The following is a 15652-nucleotide window of genomic DNA, read 5'->3' on the forward strand; positions in this document are numbered from 1 at the left end:
GATAGTGATTGGTTTGAAGGTTGTTTGGTTAGTTAGGTGGTTAGGCTGGCTGGTTTGCTTTACTGATTGATTTGGATGGTTGGTAATTTTGTTATATGGTCCGTTGATTGGTTTGTTGAATTTCGACTGTGAACCATCTACAAACTCTTTCTGTCATGGACACTGCTGGAGCAGCCTGCTCCTCCTAGCCCAACACCCCCTGCTCTCTCCTGCTCACACACACCTGCAACCTGTTGTTAATCACTCCTTGGTATTTAAGCCAGTCAGTTCCTTTGCTGGTTGCCAGATTGTCATGTGTGCTCCTGCCTGCTTGTATCTCGGCCTGCTGTATGTTTTTGTCTCCTTGGAACTTGACCTCTGCCTGTTAACCTGTTTTTGGATTTTGCCTGCTGACTCTCTACCTCTGCCTGGTTGGACTGCTTTTGGGTTTTGAACTTTGGAACGGACTGTACACTTCTTTGCCTGCTGTTTAATTAAATCACTATCTGCCTTAATTCTGCTTTTGGGTCTTTCCTGAACTGTGACACTTTCTGACTGTAATTGTTACTTTTGTTTGGTTCAAGAGTCAACTTTTCAAAGTTAAGTTTTGCTTTGTATGGTATATGAAATATAATATATAATGTATATAACTGCAGTGTGTGTGTGTGTGTGTGTGTGTGTGTGTGTGTGTGTGTGTGTGTGTGTGTGTGTGTGTGTGTGTGTGTGTGTGTGTTGCAAAGAATATGTTTTGTAGTATTCCTAAATATACATTTTTTCTTTTGAATCACTGAAAAGGTTCTTTTAAAATCTGAATCAACCACAAAGCCTTATCCTCTGATCTGAGTTCAGGCTTGCAGGCTGTAAGCAAGAGATCAGTCGCTGTCCTACTTTCTCTTAGTGAGGTACGTGGATAAAGAGGCAGGGGAACCAGGCAATGCGTCATAACTGCTGTGCAGAGTGAGTCTCTGTGTCCCAAAAGTGGGCTAAAACATGCTTCAAATAAATCAGTGGCTCATTAAGGACTCAGTCTCTACAACCAAACTCTCTGGAGGGATTACAACAGTCCTGTGCCATATCTAGAAGTCTCATATCTCCCATACTGTGCCTTGTCCCCACAGAGTTCTGGAAGGCTAAAGGCAAAGCACCGAAAGCAAATACAGTATAATTACTTCAAACTTTGGGCTTTGGGGGCAAGATTCAGCTCAGCCTCTACATGGAGTGATCACACAGATGGGATTGAAGTGCACATGTGTGCCTGTGAAAATTCACATTACTTAGTCATAGGACTTTTCTGCTTTAATCAAGTTTCCCTAACAAGTTTGCTCAAGGTTTCATGCCAGCTTTGAAATGCAAAGTCCAACAGGTTATGAATATAGTATAACAATTACACAAGAAATAGATGAACTCATAAAATATTCAACAGGAGCACCTCTCGCGTCTTCACACGCTGGAAAAATTGATTTCCAGGTTCCAATCACCCATCCTACCTATGAGCATTGAGCGTCCATCTCCTAGAGGGTAGCGCTGGTAGCGTGGAACAGCAAACGGTGGCAACTTGTGGAAGAGAGGCTGCAGCAGAGGCTCTAGTCTGGAGGCTGAAGGGTCCGAGGGGTAAAATAGGTTGAAAATCTGAGAGCAGGCTGGATGTAGCTGGCTCACTGAAAACACAATGAACAGGTAAAGCCATGAGAAGCAGAACATTTAAAATGTGTTGCATTTGCAAGATTTGACAGAACAGTTGTTTTTGATGACCACCACAAACAGGCTTCTGATCCTCACCCTGGACTGAGGGCAGCACCGTGCGTCTCATGGCCAACACGAGGCCCAGCGGACAGCCAAGCAGGAAGCAGTCTGACACCTCAAAGTCAAATTTTCCGGGGTTCAACACCAGACTGGTGCTACTGCCTCCTCGTACCTCCACGCTCTCCTTCATCAGGCTGGAAAAAAACATTAAAAAACTGAGTGTTATTGAAGCCCATTGTGACTGTCTTTAAAGCTCCTGTGAGGAACTTTTGGTTTTGCTTTGATTTTGGTGCCCTCCTGTGGACAAGATGTTACCTCTGCTCTCTTCACTGATCTTTGTCTTTACTGTGGTAAATGTATTAAAGAAAAATTCTTAATGTGATAAGTACCTTGTCTAACACCTACCCAGCAACTGTGATTACAGGTAGAAAAAAACCCACATAAAAATGATTAATCTCGAGGCTGACGTTCTCATCTGCATTAATAGGTCATACAGACGCAGCAGTATTAATTTCAGTCTGTATCATGACCCCCTGAAAACTCCTCACAGGGGCTTTAAACTGTTTATGTTTGAATGATTAGGATGGACACTGTGATACACACACACGTCTATTGTAAACTATATTCATGGGTCAGAATGAAAAAACATGGTATATTTGTGGCTCAAATAAAGGCCAAGGATCGCTGTATAATGACATTTGACAGATGTTTTCATTTCAAGAGAAAAACAAAAGTCCTCCCAAACTTTAAAGGTCAACAATTTTCATACTTTAAAAGGGGAAAGCAAATGTCTCAGTTTTGGCAAAGATGAGTCAGTGATGCTTTCTCTTTGTCCTCATTCAATCGTCGCCCGGCTTGTTTTAACATTCAGAGGTCGTTGTAGGCGCGGGGCCTTTATGACTCAGCCCGAGCTGCTCTTCCCGCAGCCTTCACAGCCTGCATCATGCTCCCAGCTGTTTGAGCAGCAGAGCCGCTCACAGCCTCGACTCTCTGCAGGCTGACGAGATCTCTGCTCTCTAGCGAGCCAACATTTCCACATTAAGTCCTGCACGGGGGAGAGAGGATTAGCAAAGAGGCTACAGCCATCTTTAAAAGCCAAATCAATAATGTGTTGATTACTTTCCACTTTCTTTTGTTTCACAACATGTCCACTCCTTCACTTCTTCCTATCATGTTGTTAAGATTCTGACCTTGTGCTGCAAAACAGTCTTACAGCGCAGTACTACATGTGTTAGTATCTATGTGGTAAGAGAGGCAGAGTCCCATTGGGCTGTTACATACTGCATGAAAAGAACTTTTAAATAATTAGACAACTGGAGAACAACATGTTCTACATTTCTGGAAGAGGGCTTATGTCCCCTGCTGACAAGTAAAATGTATCTAAATAAAAACTCATGCACTCAGTAAGAGTAGTTTCAATTGCCTGTGAAAAATAAAAAATAAAATAAAACAGAGAAATAAAAATGTTGACTTTTAGAGCAGAAAGTGAAGTGTTATTCTTTCTGCCTGGGCGAGCTGAATTGGCCTTTCTGCAGCTTGAAATAACACTGCAGAATGTTACTGGCAGTTTAAATAAATCAGACAAGTATCACACTGGCTAACTGTTAACAAGTGCAATGAGCGATGAACATATGATCTGTCTCAAACTGTCTGTATCTTTTAATGTAGCAGCTAAAAGATGTGAAAATGGGGTCTTCCTATTAAACTAAAACATTAAGAATATTTTTTCATGCACGAAATATTTCAGCGGCTCTAACGGCACATCATGTATTTTCCAAGCTCTTAAGACTAAGTAGAAGACTAAATGCTGTCAATTAGGTGCATTTGGGTGTTTGTTTAAACATCAGAGACTAGCCAGACTGTATTCCTCTTACAAAGACCAAATGGGGAAAAAAGAGACAGTAAATTAAACGAGCAGTCCCTGGGTTTTCCCATAACACTGCTATGACATGTTCCACATAATCTCAGGGTCAATGCCCCAGTCAGGGCCGAAGCAGAGCAAGGTGCATATGGAAACATCTAGAAAGGTGTGAACCTGAGGGAGACAGAGGCCAGTCTGATCGGAGGGGTCATGTCTGAGAGGTGAGATATAATGAGCTGTCTTGTGTGGGTGGGAATACCCACGTGTAGGTGAAAGGTGAAAGATCAGATCAAGGAGCAGAGGTAAAAAAATAAAAAAGACCATGTACACAGTGTGTCTACACTTAGACCTGACGGGATCCTCCTCTCATAGAACGTGTTTCTGTAATGGTGTAAGCGTAGCGGAGCATGTGACCTGGAGTGGGAACGCTGGTTGCTTGAAGTGAGTCAACATGGCAATTGTACCCCCCTCCAGCCACCCTGACCCAGCTAAATTCACTTGCTTGCTCGGTCTCCCACACAAACCGGCTGGCACAGGCTCAAACAGGCTATTTATAGTCCGGCCGAGGCAGGTAGGCAGAGGAGGCAGCCAGGCTGCAAATAATGATAAAGAGCAGGAGCGAAAAGGGGTGACACATTGCAGGGGAACCGGAATGAGAGCCGGCGCACAACATCTAGGTCATCATATGAGCCCCTAACACACTCATCAGGGATCAACAGATGCTGTTTGACTTACATGGGTATAAAAAACTTTCCAATGAAAGTCTGTGTACTTGTTCTGGAAAGTGCTGTTTCGTTAAGTTGTGGGTGTTTGTTTGACCTCGATTTTTCCTTAATCCAAGCAAGTCATTGCCGAATCTCTTTCCCTATTAATAAAATAATTCAAGAAGGATCAGTCCTTCTCATTGATTGTTTTCTTTGACAGTATTCAGCATCACATCACCTTGTTTGTTGGTGTGTTCATGTTTTGCCTCACCCAGAAAAGAAGCTGTTCTGGCCCGAGGACGATGTATCTCCGTCGTATGAGTCGCTCTGCTTGCGACTCAGCGGCGGCCCTCCCTGCCCGTTCCCATCGTTGGGGGCCGAGATGTCGATGTTGCTCTTACTCAGCCTCTTACTGGAGCTCAGACTTGGGCTGGACTCGCCGAGCCGGCCTGAGTTATCCTGAGAGAAAAGACCAGAATCACACTGGTGGCTGCTGTTTTCTCGGGTGAAAAGTTTAATGTTGGGAGGGAGCAACGTGTGGGTGTAAGAGAGAATCTACAAGATGTGAGTGGATTTTAATGGCAAGGGATAGAAGAAGAGAGAACAGGCAGAAAATGGGCTTTCAAGTTTTAAGGAGAGAGCAAATGACATCAAATGATAAGCTACTTCAAGAGCACGGTTCAGTCAAAGATTATGATGAATACTTTAACAGGAAATCCTCTAAAAATGACGCTGATAAGAATTCAGATTGAATCAAGTGAAGCGCAGAAAACAACCAGAAATGTAGATCTCCGCTGCATTGTCCATTTACAGCTTTTATGTAAGAGTCTTTGAGAAAAATTATAGCGCCAAGGACATTGCCTTTGGCATATGGAGACCTTTCTAGAAGATGTATCTTGCGTCTGACAAGAAAAAGATGGAGGGGAGTTCTGTGAGCATGCGGACTGCACCACTGGAGCTCAAATGCATGCTTGTACTAATTAACTCCTCTGATGGAAACATGGTACAACACAGGCATGTAATCTTGATCCATTTGAATAATCTTTTAATCATCCATCCTCAGTAAAAATGTTCTTTAACCAGCTGTTCAGAGAGTCCCAAACCCTGTTCGGCTTCCTGCATCATCGTCATGTTATGGCTGTATCAGGGAGCTCCTACCTTCAGGCTCTCTGTGCTGTTGTTCCTGCTGCTGTTGTTGGGGCTGCCAGGCCTCTGGTGGTTACTGAAGCACAAAGCATCGAAGCACAGCACACCTCCCACACAGTCGCCCATTAGGCAGACCTGCAAGGGAAATATATAATTTAGATGTCTTTGTCATATGTTGCACTCGGTCTGTGAAAGTGTTTCAAGAAGGAGCATTGTAAAGGTGTATGAATGGATTGAAAAATAAAAATATGTGTACACTTTATACAAAGAGGATACTGTGTGCTCTATAAATTGAAATAAAAAACTATTTTTTGATGACTAATACACAAAGAATTACGTTTTTTTTTTTTTACTGTTTTATATGATGTCAGGAGCAAACCCTGTTTCTGAGCATGTACCTATTTGTTTTTGTTTTCCTTTTCCTAATTGTTCCATAAAACATGTCTCTTCTTGTGTCTCAGGTTTGAGCAGCTTCTTTATTTCCTCTGAGCACAAACATCACTCATCAATATTTTGCAGGGTGTGCTGGCAAGAATCCAACTGATCACGTGGGTTTCTGAGTTGTTGTTCAGAGCCAGTCAGGAATTTCTGACAGTTTTGATACCTCTCACTTAAAAAAAGAACTAGAGAGAGTGTCAACAGACTGCTGGCAAAACTTTTGCCAACTCTTAATCGCTGGTAATTAATTAATTAATAAAATCCAATAGTAGCACTAAGTCGGGCATCTGTGAATAATGTGGGAACAGTCCAAAGCCAGAGAAGCAGAAAGAATACCTGCTCTTTTCTCTCAACATCATCATTAGTGCTCATGCTTTTTAAGCTTTATCCTCAATTTAGTCACTTTAAAACTTTAAACAGACTACAAACTTAAACAGAATCATATATATCCAGGTCAGTGGTGCAGCCATGTCTATCTATATGACTACTACTGCATCAGCAGGGAACACACAATTAAAAAAACACCACAGCTGGTTATAATGAAGGCAATTACACGTAGAGTAATCTGTTAAAACAATATAGCAAATTAATGAAAGAACGGGGATTAAATCGTTTCCTAATAATGAGCAAATTATAGGAGTCAGGTGTGAAGGGAAAGACTTTTTCATTCCAAACAACTATTTTCTCTGTAATATAAGTTGGTACGTCACAAAAAGTTGGAGTACATTACCGGTATAAAGCCAAACTTCAATGAGTGAACTTCAATTATCTACTTTTCAAGCAAAACGCAATAACAGCATCATCATCACAAGGGCCTGTGTCCACTGCAACAGGTGGTTTTGCATCGGCAACATCCACAACCCCAATTTCAGGGTGCTTCTTACCAACGCTAATTTAAATGCAAGATGGCAGAATCAGAAATTATATATTTATCCTGTGGGGAAATTCAGGTAATTCAGTAAAGTACCAATTACTGTCAGGGAATTCAATGAGGTGAGGGCAATGAAGCCAATACTACCACGAGTCACCCACGAGTACTATGACAACCTCCCTCATCAATAGACATTGTTCCTGAGTGGGACTTAATAGCCTGGTTAAGGTTAGCAAGAGAAATGAAAGGGAAAATGTAAGTAATGTAATGTAGATGTACTGTACGTGAGAGTAAAAATGCCTGAATCATGGCATATTTTCTGCAATATTTGCATGTGTCACTTTTATATGTTACGTAGTCCATGTTGTGTCTTCTCTTTTTTAAAGAAAGTTGCTCACACATCTGGTCGGACTTACTGTTAGAGTATAAAGAAAAAAAAAATCGTATGTGGTTTGTGAAATTTTTTTTTTTTTCTTTTTTATACATACAGTTGTGCTCATAAGTTTACACACCCTGGGAGAATTTATGATTTCTTGGGTAGTTTCTGTTGTCATTATGACATAAAAAGAGTAAACACAGTTGTTTGATAAAAATGTTGCTTCACCCAACCACTAACCATGAGTGAGAATATTTTTTTTTTCTTATCATTCATATTCTCTGAAAAATGGCCAAAAGAATCACAAATTCTGCCAGGGTATGTAAACTTATCAGCACAACTGTATATATTAAAATTGCTATGTCACAAAATGTTTGAGTACATTTCAGGTATCTAGTCAAACTTCAATGAGTAAGTATAAAGTTATATACTTTTTAAGCATAACAAAACAACATCAGCCGCATCATGAGGGCCTGTGTCCACTCTGACAGGTGGTTCTGCATTGGCAGCATCCACAACCTTAATTCCCGTGTGCACATGTATACTGCTGCTAAGGTATAAAAGTTGTCTCACAGTACTTGCGATTCCCTGGCCATTCAATCCATTCTTAATTGTTTTATATGATTGATGTCTGCTTCTAAACGATTATATTTTACAAACAAATGTAGCTCTGGCAAAAGTTCAGACAGGTAGACTATAAACCAATCACAGCAGTTGTTTAACTCTCCTCTCCCTCGTTCAATAGCTCACCCGCTTCCAGCTGCATGCTCCAGAGCTGTCATTGGTTAATCAGCGGCGGCTGTCATCCAATAGCTCAGTGGCACGCCCTTATCGTCAGCCTATCAACTTTCTGCTGTCTTTTTAAATGTGTCTCTCTCTCCTCTCTCCTGCTAGTTCCTTCTTGCATTGATGGTGTGCACCCCTCCACCTCCCCATCTCCACCTGTTCTCTGCAAGTCTTCATATCCTAGGATTCATCAACCACCACCACCAGTGTCTGGACTCAAGGGGGATTTTTTCTGCTGCCAAATTCACGTATCCTACGCTCACAAAATGATCCCCATAAAGTCCTTACACCAAAGATTTCTGTCAAGTTTCATTATTCATTCAGTTGTAATAAATAACCTTTAATCTTCAAATTGTGTCTCTCCTGATTGAAATGTAAAAACAATGGAAAGGCTTCATGTAAAAAAAAAAATGACACTGCCACAGAAACATTGACTTTTCAGCCAAATAACATAAATCCAGTATATAGTTCTAAAGTGAACCTATCATTACTAATCTATCCACATAGCTCCAGCTGAATGACCCCCTGTTGATAACCTGTACCTGTATGCAATTTGGTCTGCTGCTGCTGATTGGCTAATCAGAGCTGTATTGACCACAGGCTTCTAATCATGCGTCTGAGAAGTCCTGAGAATCTGAAGCTTGTCTCTTCAAACAGGCACTACACTAGCTAAAGAAAGCGGCTGATAAAAAGCAAATGAACCGGGGGAAAACAACTGTTATTTACTGGACACCTGTCAAACTCAATCGTTTCTTACATTTTATAGTTTAACAGTTTATCTGAGCTCAAGCCAAGTAAACAGACATTATGTTTCGAATGTTGTTAGCTTTGACTTAAGCCAGAACAGATTCTCACGGACCATTACCTCTTTGGAAGCGGCAGCTTGTTACAAACAGCCAATTAGCTGTTATGTACAAGAGAGAGATGTGGTCCACTTCTACAATAGAGATGTGGAGCTCTCTGAGGGCCTAAGCTCACACAGATTACACATCCCACTCAAAGGCAATCTTCACTTCCTTTGACAATCATTGACTTCTATTAAAGTGCCTCCGACTCATTATTCAATGATGAGAGACTACAGTGAAGGAGTTCCTCTCGTCTCCAAACTAAAAGACTGCAGAGAGAGAGACGGACCTGACCCCTGAATCCCTGGCCGTCCTCAGACTGCAGGAAGCTGTGGTACACCTGGTTGGCTCGGGCGATCACGGTCGCCACGGCGTCCTGGTAGCGAGGGGAGACGATGGCGAGGAGGGGGAGGGCGGCGAGGGGGAGGTGGTCAACGCTGCTGGACACGCAGCTCTCGTCGTAGCTGTACGGGTTCAAGCTGGAAGAAGAGGAAAATGAAGAAACACGGAAAATGATATTTATTTATCTCTTAAAAAAAATTAAGATTTCCACGCAACTTTGTGAAAAATGTTACAAAACAGATGAAGGATACGGTTATTGATAACATTTCATGATGTACAAAGTCACAAATCATTCAGGTTTTTCTTTGCTGTCACTCTTCCTTCTTCTTTTAGTGCCACATCCAATTTGTTCAATATGCACTCTATCAGATCTTAGACAAGGCTGAAGAACAATGCATGTTCAGGTGTGTGTGTGTGTGTGTGTGTGTGTGTGTGTGTGTGTGTGTGTGTGTGTGTGTGTGTGTGTGTGTGTGTGTGTGTGTGTGCATGTATGTGAACACAAGCAAGATAAGAAGAACTAGGATGTTATCTCAAGAACAAAACAAAATCAGTAATGACAGCAGTCTTTGTGTCTTGATGTTCTGTTGACATCAATGTAGCAGTATGAATCTGTGTGTCTGTGTGTGGGGGGGGGGGGTGTATGTGTGTGTGTGTGTGTGTGTGTGTGTGTGTGTGTGTGTGTGCGTGTGTGTGTGTGTGTGTGTTACTTTTGTCTATTTCAATGACGAAGCAGACATGTATCAAGCGAGACGTGTTATGTCACAGAGAGGGCTGTCTTTGAGAGGCACACACACACACACACACACACACACACACACACACACACACACACACGCACACACGCACATGCAGTCATCATCCATCAGATAATTTGTCCACACAAAGAAGCAGCAATGTCACAGCAAGGCTAAAACATTCAGAAAGCATAGACACCTCACAACACAGAGGGAACAACTTCTTTGTACCCAACAGATGATAGTATTTATCTTAAAAAGGTACAATAATCCAGCATTCACGGAGGTTAGCATTGCTCGGGTATTGCTTGGACTGCAAGATCAACAATAACTTAATCTCTGCTCTGTCTATTCAATACAGATATAGATTTTTGAGAGCTTTACACTCGCACTAGAAGGACAGAGAGAACTGGAAAAATGAAGATTACAAACTCCACAGGCAGCACATCTTTATCAGGATCTTTATGGAGCAATGTTACATTCCATGACAAGGTGCTCTCTAAAAGCTGCTCATATTTCTAAACACAGAAACACTCAAACTTCAATATTCAATCATGATGAATCATATTTTTTCATATTTTGTACCATAGATGAATAGGAAACACAAACATTTAAATCATAGGCTAGCACTATTGTTGTTGCTTTTGATTTTTGCAGCATCTTGATGGTAAAAAGGCTAAGCAAAATCACAGTCTCAAAACTTCATATGAAAAAGAAGTACTTGCCGAGCCATTTGGTCACACACTGAGCTAATGAGCTAATTATCAACACTCAGGCTCAGTGGCTGCTCACAGCAGTGTCTGTCCTCATTGTTAGGTTAAAAACTGCACTCTCTTCCAACACTGAACAAACAACAGGGGATTTCTTGAAGCACACGCAGCCAGATACAGCATAAAATATACATATGTTTATGTTGTTCACTCAGTGTAGCAGTCTTTGTCCTACTATAGTGGTTTTGTTGTTGCTGTTGCTGTTGTATACTTTAAAATATATTCAGCAGTTGTACCTTTATTTGAAGACAATTTTGTTTGCGAGGGTGCATACAGTTTGAATTTAATCTAAGCACATTAAGGACCTCTCTCTCTCTCTCTCTCTCTCTCTCTCTCTCTCTCTCTCTCTCTCTCTCTCTCTCTCTCTCTCTCTCTCTCTCTCTCTCTCTCTCTCTCTCTCTCTCTCTCCGCCCTGAACACTGATAGATTAAATCAATATCAGCCGTCTAATCTAATCTAGTCCAGTACAGCAATTGAGTACACTTCCCAAAACATGGGAGAGGTTTTTCTTGTTGTTCTGCAAATTGGACGGCCAATATTTACTGGTGAGCCCATTACCAGGAAGCGGGCCTCTTGAGGTTATGAACTTTGTTTAATGAGAGCCAAGCATTGTATTGCCATGGTTAACATACAATACCCCAGAAACAGGGGAAATTAGTCTTTGTAAAAGCTTGACAGGAAAGTGTGTCTCTTGATCCTGCAACAACATGGGGCAACTTAATGTTCCCTTTAGGATAAATGTCTGTATAATGCAGGTTGAGCACTTTATCACTGGCTCACAATTTCTGCTTTATTGTGAAAATGTCTCATTATATTTCTATTTTTAGGACCCAAGAACTTTTAATTATCAAAGCAATTACTTGCAGATTTGAGAATTTCTGCAGAGAATACACTCCAGTTTGATAATCATCACATTTTCTGATAATTGCAGCCACAACTCTGCACTACCCCGTGTTTACAGCAGCTGAGGACCTACTGAGGACTGCTGCAGTTGTAAAGTACCAGACTGCAGGCTTTAGGAAACCTGTTGGGACGGAAAGAGACAACAGATGTGATTGTTTTGCTCCCAGCTCCACGGCATCCACCAGTGAATCTGCGACATCTAACCCCCGCCACAATCCTTGCTGCCACCATCACAGCAAACACAGACAGATCTGTGCTGGAGGGCAATTATTTACATCAGCCGCCAGAGTAATGGATTGAAAAATGGTTCTGTCAACGTCTGCTGCTGGCCAGAAATATATGAAAATTAAACTACGAAATTCATCATCCCCGAAGGTGTTGTTACAACTTTGAGCAGGAAGAGATTGAACATGTTTTGCTGTAAAAGCCACCAGTTAGAAAGTCACATAATGTGACTGTCATCTGTATGTTAGCAAAAGTTTCACAGTGCATCTTTGTTCTTGCTGATATCCCCTGTCTGAACCTCATCTCTAAAGTGGATACAGCTGAATTCACAGGGAGTCACTGAGATATCAAGCGGGTGCAGGTGAGAAAAAATAAATGTGAGAACAGCAAGTATGCAACTTGCCAGCCAGAGCGGCAGCAGGCCAAGAGGTGTCACAAAAATCAAGCCTGTGGATTCACCTTGGAGGGCTGTGAGGAATCACAAGTGGGGAAGGAGATTGCTCATTTTCGTTGATATTGATGGCATTATTGAGCTGCCGTAACGATTAGAGTCTTTATGAGTTCCCCTGTCGATACTTTTCTTCTGTTGGGTGGAAAGATGAGACGACGATCCTTCCTTGTCATCGGGTGAGAGAGCTAATCAGTGACCACATAGTGAGAGCAGCCCTGCTGACGCCACAACAACACACAAGCATCACCTGACCTGGGCGTCTGTCAAGGATATGGTGCCATTTTTGGAAACTCTCAAAATGCTTGGCGAGGGGCACTGTTGACTTAGCGGTGTAGGTGTGTACCCCATGTGCAGAGGCTGTGGTCCTCATCACAGCGTTTCTTCAACTCCTAGGTGCTTTCTATTACAAGCTCTCCCCTCACAAAACCACTCTCCCTCCGTTCTTACAGTGAGCCCTGTTAGAAGCATGCTGTAATCTAAAACAGAAAGATAAGGGTAGGTGGATGGAGATAAAAGGAACCACTAATGAACAAACACAACCTTGAAATCCTCGAGTAGTTTGAAGCGATGGTGAGTAGTAGCTTAGCTTGGCTCCACATGTGCATTGGTATGTTTGTGTAGCGTCTCCAAAGGTAGGTTACTGACAATACTACTGACACTTTGAAATCAGATCAAACTCTCAAACTACTTCTTGTTTAGATGCAAACAATAACAGATAGTAAACATAGTATTACTTATTTCAGTAAAGTAGTATTTTATTTTTCGTGATTGAAAACCATTCAGTAAGCAAAAGCAGCCGAATGAGATAAAGAAGAACGGCTGGATTTTTCTGCCTTTTAGAGATGTTGCTATGTGATGAGCAGCAATTGACCATGGTTACCTCAATTTATAAATACATAAGAGAGGAAAGAAAAAAAGGAAGCTTGTTGGAGTCTAAGAGAGGGGAAAATGATAAGAAAAGGTATACAATCATTGAATATAACCAATGTTACATTCATTATGCCCTTTCCTTACAAGAATGATTGCACCAATATATGTAGATGAATTGTTCACATTGGCACTGCCCTGTTTTATTTGCCTTCTTGTGCAACATAATTGTTTTGATTGAATTTACATTTTCACATGGGAGGAAACAATACTTGCTAAAGAGCTTGTAATGAGATTTTTTTGCGATTCCTGCCTACATCAAAGTGTCTCAAACAAGTCCATAAAGGAAATGAAAAATCTCTTCGACGCCAAGCCAACTGCAGCAGTGTTGCTGCACTCAATCTGCTCCAGTGGAGGATTGATTACGAGGCAATGGACCCCTGGGCACAGAGATGTTTAGGGCCCACACTCTGCCTAAATAAGAGTATGAATCACACACTCAGTGAGATGTCTTTTCGGTTGTTTGGTCTGTTAGTTGTCTTTTTTGCTATTTTGGGATTCTTTGAGGTTTAATGTGTGTCTACTTTAAGTTGTTTGTGTCTCCATTAGGTTGTTTATGTCTCTTTGGGGGTGTTCTGTGTATTCATGCAGTTCTCTTGTGTCTTTTGAGGGTTATTTTGAGTCTTTTCTTGATTATGTTTTCTCCTTGTAGTTGTTTTTTTTCTCTTAGTTTCTTTTTCTTTTTGGCATTTTGTTTGTAGTTGTAGTAGAATTGTTTTTCTGTGCAGTTGTTTGTGCTCTCCTGTTGGTTGTTTGAGCTTTTTGTAGTTGTTTTGTGACCCTCTTGGATTGTAGTTTGGGTGGTTTTTTCATGTCTCTGTAGTTGTTTTCTGTCTTCAAAGATGTTTTGTTTTACTATGTGGATGTTTTGAGTCTCATTTTGTTTGTTGTCTTAGTTTGGTTTCACTTTTCCGTAGTTTATCCTCCCTTTGTTGTAATTTTGTTTTTCTTTGACAACTTTTTTTTCTGTGTAGTTGTTTTGTTTCTCTTCGTTGTTGTTTTGTATTTTTACGAGGTCCTTTAATGTATCTTAGTGTAAATTTCATGTGACCTTGTAGTTTTTTTTTAGTCCTTTCTTTTAAATTTGAGTAACTCTTTTACAAGAAATTCTGAGATTCTTTTAAATCAGAGGGTTTTGCCCATGGACCGCTACACCCCTGGCCCCCTTGACTTGTGCCCAGTTGTGTTACTCAGTGCTCAGCCCCTGCTTCCAGCTCATACTGAATTGATTTGCTTTAATTCTTGGCGAGGGAATATGATTTTTCTAGTGATTAATTTGGTTTCACAAAATCTTCTCTGCTCTCTATAAAGTGTATTCCCTTTAAAAGGTACAGTCTGCCCCAACCTTACCTGGACTTGTTGCTTTGAATGATAAACACTGAGTGGATTCAATCCAAGAATGCAGCTTTTAGGCCTAGCTGCCAGAGAAAACTCTACAGTCATCATCTTGAGCCTCTGTTTCCCTCTGCAGTGTGGAGGCTGTGAACTCTACTCCCCAGGGCCGCTTCTTGTGACTGCTCCTCTCTTTGAGATGATTTCATGCAGATTTGTGAAAAAACAGGCAAAAGTGGAAACCTCTGAAATGTATTCGGTCTTGCTGGTTGGGTTCTGCACACAGTTGTTTGCATGACTACAATGTCACTCCGTCTACAAAAGCTGCCGTGTAAAATATTCAGCTCAGGAAATTCAAGAGCAAAGGTGCAATGCTCCAGGAGGGAGACTTGCTGTGAGACAAAACACCATCAGGTATCTTCCTCCTTAAATTATAAGGGATTACTTTTTAGGGGAGCTGAAATGAGAAATCCCCACATCCAGAGAAATGCCACAGAGCGTTCGGTCCAGTCAAACCTTGATCTTTGAGAGTTTTATTGACAACTTTGGTGCCCACAAACATCCAAAACAACACACTTGAAATTCAATAACGAAGGAACATTATTATTCCAAACACGACCTCACCTCTAAGCCAGGTCTCACGGGTCACAGGACATGAACAGAGGTTCAACACCTGCTGCACTGCTGAAAAAACGTCAGGTGGAACTCTCATTACTGGGTTTGCATAATTACTCAATTATGTGAGCACTTGTTAGTATCATTACCACGGAGCAGCCGCTGCTTTACATTCAAGGAGTGCCTGAAAATGATTTGTTGTTGTGTGTGCATGAGTCAGACTCCTGTCTGGTTTATTTGCTGAGGCACTTAAAGGCTGCAGGTTGTTCTCTGTTCTGAATCGATGGCGCTAATTAATCTGCAGCGATCATTAACACTTTTGTCTATGCAAACATGTTCTTTGGGAGAGGCTGCTCCAACCAAACTATCTAAATCTATCCCATCTGTATTTAATAGCTATAATTAAATCTAATAATCCACAGCCATTTCCTCTGAAACTGTGGTGATCAATCTAGAAAAAGCTGTGACACCAGGCATAAAGTTTTGATGAGGAAAAGTGTTTTATTTGATGTCAGAAGCAGATGGTGGTTTATGGTCTGGATCAAATATAAACACTGAAAAAGATGTTTATAGACCCATTTTTATGAAAAGGCTCTCTTGTTAT

General features: G+C 41.3%; 1 protein-coding gene and 1 non-coding gene across 4 annotated transcripts in view; one reads left to right on the forward strand and one right to left on the reverse strand.

Annotated features, from left to right (window-relative positions):
• Positions 1-15652, reverse strand: part of pitpnm3 (PITPNM family member 3) — a 112545-nt gene that overhangs the window by 25014 nt on the left and 71879 nt on the right. For all 3 annotated transcript variants that reach the window (XM_034700275.1, XM_034700278.1, XM_034700276.1), the window contains exons 6-10: positions 9039-9228; positions 5446-5568; positions 4559-4746; positions 1759-1916; positions 1467-1637 (exon numbers count right to left, since the gene is read on the reverse strand). In XM_034700275.1, coding sequence (XP_034556166.1) covers positions 1467-1637; positions 1759-1916; positions 4559-4746; positions 5446-5568; positions 9039-9228 — 830 coding nt within the window. The remainder of the gene's footprint in view (positions 1-1466; positions 1638-1758; positions 1917-4558; positions 4747-5445; positions 5569-9038; positions 9229-15652) is intronic.
• Positions 12334-12465, forward strand: LOC117826025. Its single transcript, XR_004633982.1, has one exon. It is a non-coding gene; the product is annotated as a U4atac minor spliceosomal RNA (small nuclear RNA).

Source organism: Notolabrus celidotus, chromosome 14 (assembly GCF_009762535.1).
Source record: "Notolabrus celidotus isolate fNotCel1 chromosome 14, fNotCel1.pri, whole genome shotgun sequence".
Classification (NCBI taxonomy): domain Eukaryota; kingdom Metazoa; phylum Chordata; class Actinopteri; order Labriformes; family Labridae; genus Notolabrus; species Notolabrus celidotus.